The sequence below is a fragment of the Penaeus chinensis genome, chromosome 31, assembly GCF_019202785.1.
Source record: "Penaeus chinensis breed Huanghai No. 1 chromosome 31, ASM1920278v2, whole genome shotgun sequence".
Lineage (NCBI taxonomy): Eukaryota > Metazoa > Arthropoda > Malacostraca > Decapoda > Penaeidae > Penaeus > Penaeus chinensis.
The window spans coordinates 10,008,591-10,027,027 of record NC_061849.1 but is presented as its reverse complement, the minus strand read 5'-3'; the positions used below and the strand labels follow the sequence as shown (position 1 = coordinate 10,027,027).

At 41.1% G+C, this 18,437-nt stretch overlaps 2 protein-coding genes across 2 annotated transcripts; both read right to left on the bottom strand.

Moving 5' to 3' along the window:
- Positions 1-4,536: 4,536 nt before the first annotated feature.
- Positions 4,537-6,402, bottom strand: LOC125041649. Its single transcript, XM_047636781.1, has 4 exons — positions 6,314-6,402; positions 5,918-6,109; positions 5,386-5,502; positions 4,537-4,794 (listed from the first exon to the last, which is right to left on the bottom strand). Exons 2-4 carry the CDS (start codon positions 6,099-6,101, stop codon positions 4,712-4,714), a joined length of 384 nt encoding a protein of 127 aa, XP_047492737.1. The 5' UTR covers positions 6,102-6,109; positions 6,314-6,402; the 3' UTR covers positions 4,537-4,711.
- Positions 6,403-15,671: 9,269 nt separating this feature from the next.
- On the bottom strand, positions 15,672-17,536 carry LOC125041645. Its single transcript, XM_047636767.1, has 4 exons — positions 17,435-17,536; positions 17,069-17,260; positions 16,516-16,632; positions 15,672-15,960 (listed from the first exon to the last, which is right to left on the bottom strand). Exons 2-4 carry the CDS (start codon positions 17,250-17,252, stop codon positions 15,878-15,880), a joined length of 384 nt encoding a protein of 127 aa, XP_047492723.1. The 5' UTR covers positions 17,253-17,260; positions 17,435-17,536; the 3' UTR covers positions 15,672-15,877.
- Between the last annotated feature and the right edge of the window lie 901 nt (positions 17,537-18,437).

Here is an 18,437-nt window from a genome sequence, read left to right as displayed (position 1 = left end):
TAAAACCTTTAAATATCACACCGACGGAATTTGCGAAGCTGCAAAGCTCCTTTTCCTCATCGTCGTCTGTCAGGGAGAAGGTCAAATCAAGAGAACCACACATGACCCGTGATGGTATGATGTTTGAGTATATTGAAAACGATGTGTTGCCTTACCGCAAGTGCATTAAATATAAATTTCAGGATAAGATTGGGAAGATGTCTTTAGTGGTACCGGCCGACTGCCGAGCTATAGTAACGTCAATAGCTCTCGAGTCTCCTCTCGCTGGCCACTTTTCACATCGTAAGACTTTGAAAAGGGTAACGGATCAGTTTTATTGGGCAAGTATGGGTAGCGACGTAAGAGATTTTTGTTGGTCTTGTGATAAATGCCAACGAATGTCACACAGAGGGAGAGTAAAACCCATACCGATTATTATGGAGCCCTTTTCCCGTGTTGCAATAGACATAGTAGGTCCCTTGAATCCTCCCTCTGATGATGGACACAAGTATATTTTAACACTTATAGAATTCGCGACGGACTTCCCTGAAGCAATTCCGCTGAGGGAAATAGACTCTGTGGCGGAAGCTTTGCTCGTTATATTTTCCAGAGTAGGAATCCCAGGGGAAATTCTTTCTGACAGAGGCACGCAGTTCACTTCACAATTGATGGGGGAACTTCATAAATTGTTGGGTATTAAGCCATCCCTTATCATCCTAGTGGAAAGGGAAGGGTTGAAAGATTCCATAGTAGACTGAAAGCATCCCTAAGGAAGCTGTGTGTGGACAAGCCCAAAGATTGGCACCGATATCTTATCCCTACTTTATTTGCCCTCAAAGAAATTCCGAGTGACAGAACAGGGTTTTCTGCCTTCGAACTCCTGTATGGTCGTGCTGTGCGAGGTCCTCTGACAGTGCTGAGAGATCTATGGGAGGATATGAGTATCAAGGATGACGAGCTTCAGTATGTCATAGAGCTCAGGGATAAACTAGAGGAATGTGCTAAGATAGCCGCTCATAATGCTGACATCAACTCAACCAGGTATCGGTCTTATTTTGATATTAAATCTCAAGATCGTTCTTTCAATCCAGGTGACGAAGTCTTTATTACCAGATACTGCTAATAAACTTCTAATGACTTGGAGTGGTCCCCATACGGTGATGGAGAGAAGAAAGAAGGTAAACTATTTGATTATGGAAAGAGGTCAACCCGAGCTTTATCATGCAAATCTTCTGAAAAGGTATCATCAACGAGCGAATGTATCCCAGGACCAGGTAATGGATGAAGCTCAGGTTCTAGAAAGCATTCCAGGTAACAGTGATGTTGCTCAGCCATATGTAGATGTAGAAAATGACAAAATGTGTTTTCGGAATCTCCAGGTTGTGCTTCTCTTATTGAACTTGACATCACCCTCAGTACTACCGAGTGTTTGAAACATAAGGTATATCCCATACCTCTCCACCTGCAATCACATTTTGAGAAGGAAGTAGAGCAACTACATAAGCAAGGAATCATTAGATTATTACCTTCTCATTGTTCACCCGTAGTAAGGGTACGAAAACCTAATGGAACATAGAGGATGAGCTACATAAGTTTAATGGTGCTGATTATTTCTCTGAACTAGATTTAACGAAGGCTTACCATCAGATCCCACTCTCTAAACCCCTGACAGCATTTCCAACACACAACGGCTTAATGGAATTTTGCAGATTACCGTTTGGATTAGTAACAGCTTGTGCAACCTATATCAGACTCATGAGACTCGTTCTAATAGGATTACCTAATGTAGCCTTTTACTTTGACAATATATTCATATATGCTAAGGAGTGGAAACATCATCTAGAAGCTATCATCTCAGTTCTGGGGCGTCTGCGAGAACACAACTTGACAGTTCGTCCCTCTAAGTGTAGGTTTGAGTTTAATGAGATTAAATATTTAGGTTTTGTGATTGACGGGACATATCTGAAACCTCAGTGGGATAAAATAGATGCTATGATGCAGTTTCCAACTCCAACTCTAAGGAGACACTTCGATCTTTCCTTGATATGATTTCTTTTTATCGCATGTTTATTCCTCTGGCCTCTGAACTCTCGGCTCCGCTCTCGGACCAGTTACGTAAAAATGTGTGGGAACCTTTACTGTGGACGAAAGAAATGGTTGACAGGTTTGAAAAGCTAAAATCTGCCTTGTGTCAATATCCTATTCTCAAATTACTTGATTCTAACATCCCATTCATTCTTCGAACAGATGCTTCTGATTGTGCTGCACTACTGCAGTACTTGTATGATGCCCCCTTTCCTCTGGCTTACGCAGGTAGAGAATTATTAGATCGTGAAAAGAGGTATTCTGCAATAGAGCTTGAAAATAAACTCTTTACCCTTTAAGTAATATTCAAATCTCTGAACACCAAATACTTCCGTAAGCCACAGGAAAGGGAGAATCATCCAAGTACAGCAGTAGTACAGCCTCTAGTCAACAATCAGAAGTGTTTGTTCGAAGGAAAGACAAGCCCTGTCGTTAGGTTTAAATTCAACACCGGTACCTTTAGAAAAGGCATGACTGACTTCATCGAGTCCAACTACCGCAGAAATCTCTCTGCAATTGGGAAAGGGTTCCTGCAGGGAGTTGTGACTTGTGCAGTCGCCAGAGGACGTGAGCCTGACATTCGCACTCATCCGCCTCTGCATGGAGTTTGGTCCGTTCGAATTCCGAGGACGTGAGTACGAGCAAATCCAAAGACTTGCGATGGGCTCACTTCTTCCAGCAGTCCTCGCCCAGCTGTTCATGGAAACCCTCGAGGCTGACCACTACCGGAACATCGTGGGGAAGAATGTAGTCTGGCTTTGTTATGCAGAGGACATCCTCGATGTAGTACCGGCCAGGACTAACCTTCAAGATCTCCTCTAAACGCAGTGCACCCATCCATACAATTCACCACCTTTCCTCGACACCGTAATCCATAGGAGACCTAATGATTTTATACATTATTTCTCTGCCCACAACAATAGAACCAAAGAAGACGTAGTCATTGGTTTCTTCCTCCGAACACTTAGAATCTGCAGCCCGGAGGTCCTGGAGAAGGAAATGCAACGCGTCAATAACACCTTCCAACGCCTCCGTTACCCTCGCAACTTGCTCGCCCACCTCTGACGCAAGGCAGAAAAGATCATGACCAGATCAAGAGGGGACGCCACACAGGATCATCATCCCGCACTTGCAGCTGACGCAACACCTGGAGGCCCTTGGGCCACACGGTGAAGATAGCCACGGCGTCTGGTAAGAAGATCGGAGATATCGTAAAGGAAAAGAGGTCAGACTACAACAGGCCTCTCAGCCAGTGTACAGCATGCCTTGCGGCGGCTACGATAAAGTTTACATAGGTGAGGCAGGACGAGGCCTCCACGAACAACGAATCGACCAACACCGCAGCGCCCTCCGACGACATGACAAGAGGAGCGCCTTCGTTGTTCACGTCGACACCGACGGCCATCTCCATACATGGTCCCAGGCCTCCATTAGAAAAAAGGCCTGCCCCCACGACAAAGGAAGATAGTAGAAGCGGCCTTCGTCCATTCAACTAACTACTTCACCACAAAGTACATGTATATATATTTCTATTTAGCTCTTGTTGTATATGCCCTGATGAAGCAGTAAATGTGAAAAGGTCTTCGGCATATTCGTGTGTTTTCCTGTACTTCCCTTCATTGTTCTACTTACAATACATATATATATACACCCCCCCCCCCACATATATATATATATATATATATATATATATATATATAATACAAACACACAGACAGACACACAAATGCACACACACACACACACACACACACACACACATATATATATATATATATATATATATATATATATATATATCTATATATATATACATATAAATATATATATACATATATGTATATATATCTATATATACATATAAATATATATATACATATATGTATATATATATATATATATATATATATATATATATATTTCTGTGTGTAGGTGTCTGTGTTTGTGTAAATATTTCAGAGACTCATAATCATGTCCCTACTAATTAATTTGATTATTTCAATAACTGTAATATATACATATACATACATACCTACATATATACATGTATATATGTATATACACACACACACACACACATACATATATATATACATATATACATATATATATATATGTATGTATGTATGTGTGTGTAATCATTATTTTACCCTTTATTCTCATTACTTACGTTTTTTTTATACATCGGTTTGATGTCATTGAGTATCACTTTTTATATTTTAAACTAATAAATTTTCCTGCTTCGGATTTCACCATTATCTATTTTTTTATCATTATCATCATTATTGTCATAATTTTTGCTATCACTGTCATTATTTTCATTGTTATCATTATTACTAATGCGACTATTACTGTTAGAATTATAATTACCATTATTGTTATTTTTTCATTATTACTATTAATATGGTTAATAATGGTTACATCACTAAAAACCATTTAGATCTAAAAAGGCCATTTTTATTAGACATAAACAGTACCTAATGCAAGCCTGGACAAAAATGGCTTCCATTAGTTATCAATCTTTTTTGTTCTTCAGCCAGCGAGCTTGTCAGAACTCGTCGTTTCATATGCTTTTTGTTCTCCAGCGAAGTCATGGGTCGGCATGGGTCGGTCCTGAGGTCGAGGGGATGCTCTGGGGGCAGAAGGCTCAGACGAAGGAGGGGTGGCGGTTCATGTTGGCGACCAGCCTGAGGACGGTCTCGAACTCCCGCGAGTCGATCAGCCCGTCTTCTGCGGTTGTGTGGGAAGATCATGGCAATAATTGATGATTTTAATAATAATATTAATAATAATGGTAACAATAATAATTGATACTATAATGATTATTATGATACTACTAATAATAATAACAGTGATAATGATAATGATAATAATCACTATCAACGTTATTATTATTGATAAAGCGATATAGAGCTAAAGATGTCCCACCTCTGAGATTGAGTGTGAATGAGTAGGGAGTAAGAAGAAGGAGAAGAAAGAGAGAAGAACCAGTAGGGAAAAAGTTGGAGAAAGAAGGAAAGCACAGTAAGGAAAAAAAAAAGGAGATAAAAAGGAAGAAGAAAATAAAGAAAGCCTCAAAACCCAAGGCCCCAACAATAATGTCGAGTATGGTCGGAGAAAGAAAGAGAATATAAAGAAGGGAGAAAATATCCAGAAAGGAATAAGGATGCCTTGCGTCAAATTGGAAGAGAAGCAAAAGCTGAAACAACAACATATAAATAAAAAAGGAGAGAAACTTGAAGGCAATCCAAGGTCCCATCACTGGAAGTGGAGAAAAAGGGGAAGAAGTAATGAGCAAAGAACCCTGAGCCAAGGTCTCACCGTTGAGGTCGAGCGTGGTGAAGAGGCGGTCGAGCATGGAGGCGGCGGAGCGTCGGTCGGCGCGGGGCACGAGGTCGAACAGCGCCAGCAGCGCCGCCTCCTCGCTGCTGGCCAGACCTGGGGCGGGAGAGGAGGCGAGGGAGCCAGTGAGAGGGAGACGAGGTCTTGGGTCCTGTGCCCGGGTCGCCCCCGAAGCTGCGGTTTCACAAGCCCTGAGTCAAGGCTGGCGATTTTATAATGCTCACATTCAGAGATCTTCAGACAACTGAAAGGGAGAGTCGGACCAGCATCTCGCGCCCGTCAATCACCGACGAGCTGCCTCGCGTCGGCAGCCTAACTCGGGAGTGCAATTGCAATGCAACCGCGGCTTGATACATGCAGGACAGTCAGCCTTAAGGACGTGACTTATCTAAAGACAGTATGAGGTGAGTGGATGACACGCACGTGTTTGCAAGTGTGTGTGGGTGTAGGTGGCGCCCACACGAGCTAGTGAAGCGTGAACGAACTAACATTGAAAAGCCATGTCTCCTACCTGTCGCCTGGCGCTTGACCAGGTGCAGCACCACCTGAGCACCATCCTCCGCCCTCGGGGATACGGCCTCAAAGGCGGGAAGGCTCGAGGACGAGGCGGGCGAGGAGGAGCACGCCAGCAGGACCAGCAAGAGGCTCAGGCGAAGGAGGAGTCCCGAGGGAGAGCGAGCGCGTCCGCCGGCCATCTCGAAGTCTGTGTGTGGAATGGCAGCTGGGAATTCCTCATCTGAATCATGACCTATTTTGCCATTCTCGTGCCGAAACTACGCTACTTCTCCCGAGCTGCCTGGTCGGCAACAAAGTTCTATAGTACAAGCAAGGGAGGCAACGGAAGGCGAGTGGAAATTGCGTCGCCCTTTGGTTGTCTCTCAAAAGCTGATCAGTGTTACCCACTCACCTTTGGGTCAAGGAAGTGGTTCTCGAGCAGCGGCTGCAGGGAGGGCGTGTGGCGTCCAAGGGCCTCACTCACGCCTTTTATAGTCCCTCGACACTACTGCTCCTGCCAGAGGCTTGTCTCTACGGAGGATTTGCGTGAAAAAAAAGACTTCCTAGTCGGACAAAAGGTCATCCACCCCCCTTCCCCTCTCCACTCATCGTCTCTCGCTTTCCCGCCTCCCGTAAGGCAATCAGCTGATGTCTTTCCTTTGACGCCTGAATTGCCTTGTCGAATGGACGGACAACTGCTAAGCGAAAATTACGAGGTCGACAAAGGAATAAGTTTAGTGTGAAAGTCAACGCCCATTTTTATATTAATCTTAATTGCTAATCTAAGTCCCTGGAGATGTGTGTTCAGGGCAATACTATTTTGGATTCAATCTCCCGTATTGAAAAAACAATTTCCATAAAACAGTAATTGTAAATCAGCTATTTGATATTATAAAACAAATGTGTGTATGTACACACACACACACACATATATATATATATAACTTTATATATATATATATATATATATATATATATATTTACGTATATATATACACATAAATATGTATGTAGGTATTCATATATATATATATATTTACATATATATATATGTATATATGTGTGTATGTGTACATATATATATATATATATATATATATATATATATATATATGTGTGTGTGTGTGTGTGTGTGTGTGTGTGTGTGTGTGTGTGTGTGTATGTGTGTGTGTGTGTGTACATATATATATATAAAAATATATGTATATATATAGTATATTTGTATAATAAATATATTTATATACTTATTTATATTCATACACACATACACACACACGCATATATATAAATATATATATATACACACATATATGTGTGTGTGTTTGTGTAGCTGTGTTTGTGAATGTGTGTGTATGTGTAAGTGTGTGTGTATATATATATACATATATATGATATATATACACATGTATATATATATACACATGAATATTTATATATATGTGTGTGTGTGTATAAACCTGCGTGCATACACATATATACACACACACAGATATGTGTATATGTGTATATATGCATATATATATAATTTTATATATATACATATGTATATGTATATGTATATATTAATATATATTTATATATAAATATATATATATGTATATATGTACGATATATATATTATAAATATATATATATGTATATATACATTTATATATCTATTTACACACACACACACACACACACACACACACACACACACACACACACACACACACATACACACACACACACACACACATATATATATATATATATGTATATATATATTATATATACATATATATAATTTATATATATATAAATATGTATGTACACACACACGCACACACACATACACACACACATATATATATATATATATATATATATATAGATATATATTACATACATATATATAAATTATGTATATATATGTATGTATGTATATACACACATATATATGTATGTGTATATGTATATATATGCATATACATATTCATGTGTGTGTGTATATATATATATATATATATATATATATATATTATACCTCTATATAAATTATATATATATACACATTATTTACATATATATAAGTTATATATATATTCATATATATGTATGTATATACACACACACATATATATGTATATATATATGTGTGTGTGTGTATATGTATATTGTGAATATTTTTTTTTAGTTTTAAAAAGAGTATTTTTATTTTAAAAGAATTTCCTCTGCAGATACATAAAACTACGAACAAGTTAAAAGCTTCGGTTCGGACGAGCTGACTGAACCCTCACGTCGACTCGCTCGACACTCGGCGACTCGATTCCCGCTCAGGGGGAAGAAGGGGGCGTGGCGGCAGATCGCTGAGGTAAACCAACGGAGACGCGCCCTCCTGCAGCTGAGGGCCGAGTTGAGGGGCGGGGGCGTCTTTTGGTGCTCTACTATGAGTATTTCTGGATCCAGTTAGAATATATTATTTAGAGAACTTGTTTCATTTTAAGAAAATTTTGCTTTAACGTTGTAGGGATTTCGGCGTTGTTAGAAGTTACAGCGTTGTTAGAACTTTCAGCGTCGTTAGAGATGAACTGGCCTTGGTTCTTGTGACAATTTAATTTCCTTTTTTTTTTTTTTTTTTTTTTTTTTTTTTTTTTTTTTTTTTTAGGAAGATTCCAGCGTTGATTAGATGCATGCGGTTCGGTAGGGGTTTCGGCGTTGTTACCTATTCGGGGATATAATTTATCTCAAAACAAAACCAATATTCTTGCATATATATTTGTTTGGTGTTCGATACATTTGTTTTTTTCTACTTTTATTATCATTCTCATCATTCTTATTGTTTTGTCTCCAAAAATCTTTTGGAAAACAATAAATTATTTATTTCAAGATTCGTTTAAACTCAAACCCTCCGAAATGAAGACATCCTTTGACTAGAAAAATAACCAAATTATTCACAAGTGGCGACCTTGCCAGGATGTCGGATTTCTAAGGTTTTGGGTTTGGTTATACTAAGATAACAATCCTCGCTTGTCGTCCTTGGGGCCCGGAGACAAGTGCCACAGTGTCCTAGTATAACGGGAGGCAGTGCGGGAGCTGCCCACCCTTTCGAGTCTCGCCCGTGGGACCTGTTTCTGATTCAGTATCCCTGTATCAGTGCGAGTCTTTTGATGATCTAGGCGCAGGATCACGCCTTCTAGAATTGCTGCTCGGTGCGGGTTACGTCCCTCTAGTATTTATCAGCTACAGGCTGGGATATTCATCTCGTATATTGAAGTGCACGTAATTGTACCATGCCTGACTTCGATACTTCTATTAATTATTTTAAAGAGTAAGCTGAAGCCTTACGTTTAAAAGGCAATGACATACCTAAGTATATTCTGAATCAGAAGGGAGGAGCGAAATAGAGAGAGATAATTAAAGTTGAAGTAATTAGAAGCGGAAAGAGGTAAAGCAGAGGAGGAAAACGAAAGGGCTAGAATAGAAGCAGAAAGAGAGAAGGTGAGGTTAGCTCACGAGTTAGACCTTGCTAAAATTAATGCCGGGAATAACAGGAATAATTCTTCATTTCCCGTTAATATAAGCAGTGCAGTAAGACCTAATTTGCCAGTTTATCAAGTAGGTGAAGACTTTGCACCCTACCTCATTCGTTTCGAACGAGTTGCCAGTCTTTTAGAGGATAGTGAAGACAGCTTATGCTGTGCGTTTAGGACAGTATAACTGTTTGTCCCCCAAAATAACTGCGGATTATAAACAGTTGAAAAGAGCTCTTCTTAATGGGTTTAGTAAGACCCCTAATGGGTATAGACAAGACTAAGTCAAAGTTTGCGATTATTTGGGCCGAGTAGATTATTTTCCTCGGGTGCGCTGTTACATCACATGTCCCTACTTTGTTGGATGGACGAACGCCCTACGAGCACCTCTCAAATTTTGTAGTGTACTAATCGGTAATGTTCTAGCGGTACGAGAGACTAATTCTGATAATACTGATACATCTGATTTTCTCGTCCATAAGAATGACCCGGTTCAGGCTATAGAGACCGGGGCGTGCAAGAACAAGAGAATTCATCCTTACGATCTGCCTAAACTAAAACTTTTAAATATCACACCGACGGAATTTGCGAAGCTGCAAAGCTCCTGTCCCTCATCGTCGTCTGTCAGGGAGAAGGTCAAATCAAGAGAACCACACATGACCCGTGATGGTATGATGTTTGAGTATATTGAAAACGATGGGTTGCCTTACCGCAAGTGCATAAAATCTAAATTTCAGAATAGGATCGGGAAGAGGTCTTTAGTCGTACCGGCCGACTGCCGAGCTATAGTAACGTCAATAGCTCTCGAGTCTCCTCTCGCTGGCCACTTTTCACATCGTAAGACTTTGAAAAGGGTAACGGATCAGTTTTATTGGGCAAGTATGGGTAGCGACGTAAGAGATTTTTGTTGGTCTTGTGATACATGCCAACGAATGTCACACAGAGGAAGAGTAAAACCCATCTCTCTTAAGCCCATGCCGATTATTATGGAGCCCTTTTCCCGTGTTGCAATAGACATAGTAGGTCCCTTGAATCTTCCCACTGATGATGGACATAAGTATATTTTAACACTTACAGACTTCCCTGAAGCAATTCCGCTGAGGGAAATACACTCCGTATCTGTGGCGGAAGCTTTGCTCGTTATATTTTCCAGAGTAGGAATCCCAGGGGAAATTCTTTCTGACAGAGGCATGCAGTTCACTTCACAATTGATGGGGGAACTTCATAAATTGTTGGGTATTAAGCCATCCCTTATCATCCTAGTGGAAATAGAAGCGTGGAAAGATTACATAGTAGTCTCAAAGCATCCCTAAGAAAGCTGTGTGTGGACAAGCCCAACGATTGGCACCGATATCTTATCCCTATTTTATTTGCCCTCAGAGAAATTCCGAGTGACAGAACTGGGTTTTCTGCCTTCGAACTCCTGTATGGTCGTGCTGTGCGAGGTCCTCCGACAGTGCTGAGAGATCTATGGGAGGATAGGAGTTAAGGATGACGAGCGAACTACCTTTCAGTATGTCATAGAGCTCAGGGATAAACTAGAGGAATGTGCTAAGATAGCCGCTCATAATGCTGACATCAGCTCAACCAGGTATCGGTCTTATTTTGATATTAAATCTCAAGATCGTTCTTTCAGTCCAGGTGACGAAGTCTTAGTATTATTACCAGATACTGCTAATAAACTTCTAATGACTTGGAGTGGTCCCCATACGGTGATGGAGAGAAGAAATAAGGTAAACTATTTGATTATGGAAAGAGGTCAACCCAAGCTTCATCATACAAATCTTCTGAAAAGGTATCATCAACGAGCGAATGTATCCCAGGCCCAGGTAATGGATGAAGCTCAGGTTCTAGAAAGCATTCCAGGTAACAGTGATGTTGCTCAGCCATATGTAGATGTAGAAAATGACATATATCCCGTTACACCTGATGGTAGAGTAGATTCTTTACTATCTGTTAACACTTCAGGTGCTGAAATTAACTCAGAACTAACACATGATCAGCTGAATGACATCTACAAACTAATATCAGAATTTTCCGATGTGTTTTCGTAATCGTCAGGTTGTGCTTCTCTTATTGAACTTGACATCACCCTCAGTACTACCGAGTGTTTGAAACATAAGGTATATCCCATACCTCTCCACCTGCAATCACATTTTGAGGAGGAAGTAGAGCAACTACATAAGCAAGGAATCATTAGATTATTACCTTCTCATTGTTCACCCGTAGTAAGGGTACGAAAACCTAATGGAACATAGAGGATGAGCTACATAAGTTTAATGGTGCTGTTTATTTCTCTGAACTAGATTTAACGAAGGCTTACTATCAGATCCCACTCTCTGAAAGATCTAAACCCCTGACAGCATTTCCAACACACAAAGGCCTAATGGAATTTTGTAGATTACCGTTAGGATGAGTACCAGCTTGTGCAACCTATATCAGACTCATGAGACTCGTTCTAATAGGATTACCTAATGTAGCCTTTTACGTTGACAATCTATTCATATATGCTAAGGAGTGGAAACATCCCCTAGAAGCTATCATCTCAGTTCTGGGGCGTCTGCGAGAACACAACTTGACAGTTCGTCCCTCTAAGTGTAGGTTTGGGTTTAATGAGATTAAATATTTAGGTTTTGTGATTAACGGGAAGTATCTGAAACCTCAGTGGGATAAAATAGATGTTCTGATGCAGATTCCAACTCTAAGAAGACACTTCGATGTTTCCTTGGTATGATTTCTTTTTATCGTATGTTTATTCCTCTGGCCTCTGAACTCTCGGCTCCGCTCTCGGACCAGTTACGCAAAAATGTGCGGGAACCTTTACTGTGGACGAAAGAAATGGTTGACAGGTTTGAAAAGCTAAAAGCTGCCTTGTGTCAATATCTTGTTCTCAATTTACCTGATTCTAACATCCCATTCATTCTTCGAACAGACGCTTCTGATTATGGACTTGGTGCTGCACTACTGCAGTACTTGGATGATGCCCTCCTTTCCTATGGCTTACACAAGTAGAGAATTATTAGATCGTGAAAAGGGGTATTCTGCAATAGAGCGTGAGTGTCTGGCTATCTTATTTGGTGTTCAGAGATTTGAATATTACTAAAAGGGTAAAGAGTTTATTTAAAAGTGGATCACAAATAAGTATATAGCTAGGCTTTATATCATAAAGTCAGAAATCATTTCCCTGACCTACTAAGGAGGTAAGCATCTACATTATCAGTACCTGCAACATGGACTACTCTGAATCTGAAAGATTGCAAACACAAAGCCCATCGTATCAGTCTGTTGTTAGAAGACTTAGCTATGTTCATATACACCAGTGGTTTGTGATCCACTTCTAAAATAAACTCTTTACCCTTTAAATAATTTTCAAATCTCTGAACACCAAATAAGATAGCCAGACACTCACGCTTTATTGTAGAATACCTCTTTTCACGATCTAATAATTTTCTACTTCCGTAAGCCACAGGAAAGGGAGACTCATCCAAGTACAGCAGTAGTACAGCCCCAAGTCCACAGTCAGAAGCGTCTGTTCGAAGAAAAGACAAGCCCTGTCTTTGGGTTTAAATTCAACACCGGTACCTTTAGCAAAGGCACGGCTGACCTCAACGAGTCCAACTACCGCAGAAATCTCTCTGCAATTGGGAGAGGGTTCCTGCAGGGAGTTGTGACTTGTGCAGTCGCCAGAGGACGTGAGCATGACATTCCTGCTAGGTACATTAAGGCCCTACAGGAACTTGGCAGAGACGACTGCATAGCTCCGGCCGATAAGGGTGGCGGTTTAGTTATGATTGATAGTCGCTGTCTATGTCACTAAAATGGAATTACTGCTCTCGGATATCTCTACTTGCAGAAGCTAGACAGGAAACGCGGAAGGCGAGGTCCCTAGAGTTCAACAGAGCAGCAAGGAAGATCCTCAGATGTTCAGAGAAGAGGAAGTCATTGCTGCATCTGCCCGAGGAGACACCAAGCACGCCGACGATCCGTGGGAACATCAAAACCCACGAAGAAGGAAGCCCCGTGAGACCCATCACCAACGGGATCGGGAGTGCCCCACACCGGTTAGCCAAAAAGCTCGCAGCACCTCTCTCGAGCGCCCTAAACTCCATCATCGGTTGTCATCTATCAAACACCACCGACGTGATGGCAAAACTGCAAAACGTCGGGATGAGATGCAAAAAGCTTGTCAGCTTCGACGTCAAATCGCTCTTTACGAACGTACCGATTGACGAGGCCATCGAAGCTGCAAAAAGAACGCTGACAGGAATGGACGAGGATGAAAACCGCTGTCGAGGGATGATTACGTCGCACTCATCCGCCTCTGCGTGGAGTTTGGCCCGTTCGAATTCCGAGGACGTGAGTACGAGCAAATCCAAGGACTTGCGATGGGCTCACTTCCTTTAGCAGTCCTCGCCCAGCTGTTCATGGAAACCCTCGAAGGTGACCACTACCGGAACATCGTGGGGAAGAATGTAGTCTGGCTTCGTTATACAGAGGACATCCTCGATGTAGTACCGACCAGGACTAACCTTCAAGATCTCCTCCATAAACTAAACGCAGTGCACCCCTCCATACAATTCACCACAGAAGAGGGGAGAAACGAACAGCTACCTTTCCTCGACACCGTAATCCATGAGAGACCTGATGATTTATAAAGATGATTTTATATATTATTTCTCTGCCCACAGCAATAGAACCAAAGAAGGCGTGGTCATTGGTTTCTTCCTCCGAGCACTTAGAATCTGCAGCCCGGAGGTCCTGGAGAAGGAAATGCAACACGTCAATAACACCTTCGAACGCCTCCGTTACCCTCGCAACTTGCTCGCCCACCTCCGACGCAAGGCAGAAAAGATCATGACCAGATCAAGAGGGGACGCCACACACTTGCAGCTGACGCAAGTGTGTAGCCACCACGTCTGGTAAGAAGATCGGAGATATCGTAAAGGAAAAGAGGTCAGACCACAACAGGCCTCTCAGCCAGGTGTGCAGCATACCTTGCGGCGGTTGCGATAAAGTTTACATAGGTGAGGCAGGACGAGGCCTCCACAAACAACGAAGCGGCCAACACAGCAGCGCCCTCCGACGACATGACAGGAGGAGCGCCTTCGTTGTTCACGTCGACACCGACGGCCATCTCCCTAAGTGGTCCCAGGCCTCCATCATACAATAAGGCCAGCCCCCACGACAAAGGAAGATGGTAGAAGCGGCGTTCGTATATTCAACTAACTACTTCAACACCGCAACTGGGAGCCAAGAACTAGCCAAGGTCGTCGCTCACCTGATTACCGACGTGACCTGACCGCCAAGTACATGTATATATACTTTTATGTATCTCTTGTTCTGTATGCCATGATGAAGCAGTAAATGCGAAAAGGCCTTCGGTATATTCGTGTGTTTTCCTGTACTTCCCTTCAATGTTTTACTTGCAATACATACATACATATATATATATATATATATATATATATATATATATATATATATACCCACACACACACACACATATATATAAATATATATATATATATATATATATATATATATATAATAGACACACACAGTCACACAAATGCACACACACACATACACACACACACATACACACATATATATATATATATATATATATATATATATATATATATTTATATATCTATATATACATATAAATATATATATATACATATATATGTATATATTTTTTTCTGTTTGTAGGTGTCTGTGTTTGTGTAAATATTTCAGAGACTCATACTCATGTCCATACTAATTAATTTGATTACTTCAATAACTGTAATATATACATATACATACATACCTACATATATACATATACATACATACCTACATATATACATGTACATATGTATATACTTACACACACAAACACATACATATATGTATATATTCATATATATATATATATATATATATATATATATATATGTATGTGTGTGCAATCATTATTTTACCCTTTATTCTCATTATTTATGTTTTTTTAAACATCGGTTTGATGTCATTGAGTATCACTTTTTTATTTTAAATCAATCAATTTTCCTGCTTCGGATTTCACCATTATCTATTTTTTTTATTATTATCATCATTACTGTCATAATTTTTGCTATCATTAGTATTATTTTCATTATCATTATTACTAATGCAACTATTACTATTATCATTATAATTATCATTATTGTTTTTTGGTCATTATTACTATTAATATTATCAATATTATGGTTACATCACTAAAAACCATTTAGATCTAAAAAGGCCATTTTTATTAGACATAAACAGTACCTAATGCAAGCCTGGACAAAAATGGCTTCCATTAGTCATCAATATTTTTTGTTCTTCAGCCAGCGAGCTTGTCAGAACTCGTCGTTCTAAATGCTTTTTGTTCTCCAGCGAAGTCATGGGTCGGCATGGGTCGGTCCTGAGGTCGACGGGATGCTCTGGGGGCAGAAGGCTCAGACGAAGGAGGGGTGGCGGTTCATGTTGGCGACCAGCCTGAGGACGGTCTCGAACTCCCGCGAGTCGATCAGCCCGTCTTCTGCGGTTGTGTGGGAAGATCATGGCAAGAATTGATGACTTTAATAATAATAGTAATAATAATGATAACAATAATGATTTATACTATAATGATTATTATATTATTATTACTGTCAACGTTATTATCATTAATAAAGCGATATAGAGCTAAGGAAGTGAATGAGTAGGGAGTAAGAAGAAGGAGAAGAAAGAGAGAAGAACCAGTAGGGAAAAAGTTGAAGAAAGAAGGAAAACACAGTAAGGAAAACCAAGACACTGAATTCGAGGACAAAAAGAGAGATAAAAGGGAAGAAGAAAATAAAGAAAGTCTCAAAACCCAAGGCCCCAACAATAATGTCGAGTATGGTCGGAGGAAGAAAGAGAATATAACGAAGGGAGAAAATAGCCAGAATGGAAAAAGGATGCCTTGCGTCAAATTGGAAGAGAAGCAAAAGCTGTAACAACAGCATATAAATAAAAAAGGAGAGAAACTTGAAGGCAGTCCAAGGTCCCATCACTGGAAGTGGAGTAAAAGGGGAAGGAGTAATGAGCAAAGAACCCTGAGCCAAGGTCTCACCGTTGAGGTCGAGCGTGGTGAAGAGGCGGTCGAGCATGGAGGCGGCGGAGCGTCGGTCGGCGCGGGGCACGAGGTCGAACAGCGCCAGCAGCGCCGCCTCCTCGCTGCTGGCCAGACCTGGGGCGGGAGAGGAGGCAGTGAGAGGGAGAAGAGGTCTGGGTCCTGTGCCCGGGTCGCCCCCGAAGCTGCGGTTTCACAAGCCCTGAGTCAAGGCTGGCGATTTTATAATGCTCACATTCAGAGATCTTCAGACAACTTAAAGGGAGAGTCGGACCAGCATCTCGCGCCCGTCAATCACTGTCGGGCTGCCTCACACCCTAGACAATCACCGACGAGCTGCCTCGCGTCGGCAGCCTAACTCGGGAGTGCAATTGCATGCAACCGCGGCTTGGTACATGCAGGGCAGTCAGCCTTAAGGACGTGACTTATCTAAAGACAGTGTAAGGTGTGTGGCTGACACGCACGTGTTTGCAAGTGTGTGTGGGTGTAGGTGGGCTCCCACACGAGCTAGTGAAGCGTGAACGAACAAACATTGAAAAGCCATGTCTCCTACCTGTCGCCTGGCGCTTGACCAGGTGCAGCGCCACCTGAGCACCATCCTCCGTCCTCGGGGATAAGGCCTCAAGGGCGGGAAGGCTCGAGGACGAGGCGGGCGAGGAGGAGCACGCCAGAAGGACCAGCAAGAGGCTCAGGCGAAGGAGGAGTCCCGAGGGAGAGCGAGCGCGTCCGCCGGCCATCTCGAAGTCTGTGTGTGGAATGGCAGCTGGGAATTCCTCATCTGAATCATGACCTATTTTGCCATTCTCGTGCCGAAACTACGCTACTTCTCCCGAGCTGCCTGGTCGGCAACAAAGTTCTATAGTACAAGCAAGGGAGGCAACGGTTGTATTTCAAAATCTGATCAGTGTTACCCACTCACCTTTGGGTCAAGGAAGTGGTTCTCGAGCAGCGGCTGCAGGGAGGGCGTGTGGCGTCCAAGGGCCTCACTCACGCCTTTTATAGTCCCTCGACACTCCTGCTCCTGCCAGAGGCTTGTCTCTACGGAGGATTTGCGTGAAAAAGACTTTCTAGTCGGACAAAAGGTCATCCACCCCCCTTCCCCTCTCCACTCATCGCCTCTCGCTTTCCCGCCTCTCGTAAGGCAATCAGCTGATGGCTCTTTCGAAAAATCTGAAAAGCGTCTCAGTGTCTTTCCTTTGACGCCTGAATTGCCTTGTCGAATGGACGGACAATTGCTAAGCGAAACGGAAGGGAACCGACCTAAGTAACGAGAATAATGGGCAATGGAACATTCTTAACGTGTCTTTCGGGTCATCATTATTGTTATTACTTTTGTCATTATCATCATCATCATCATTATCAATATTATCAGTATAACATTATCATTATTACGGATGCTACCATTGCAACTTTTACTATTACCTTCTGAATTATGATCAGTTCAGTTTAATGTGTTCAATTTCTTTATTAAATTGTCTTGACTCCAATTCACTTGACTCAACCATTATTTGGGATTATCACCTATTTTTTACAAACTGTTTGTGATTAGATTATTGTATAACGATGAAGTTTCATTCATAAGTAGAATGTACTGAGCGAAATTACGATATTAATCTTATGTGTAATACGATATTCTTTTACCACTATATTATATTATATTACTTTATAGAAACTTAATCCATCAGTGAGTTTGTTCTGTTACTGTGAATAGTATTATAATGATGATGATGGGTGATGATGGAAATGATGATGGTGATGATGTTTATCATTATCATTATTATAATTGTAATTCTTATCATTCTTATTCTTGTTATTATTACTATTGTTGTTACTATTTTACTAAAATTATTATAAACATTATTACATGCTTATTATGATTACGATTATTATAATTATTACTAATATAATCATAATACTCATAA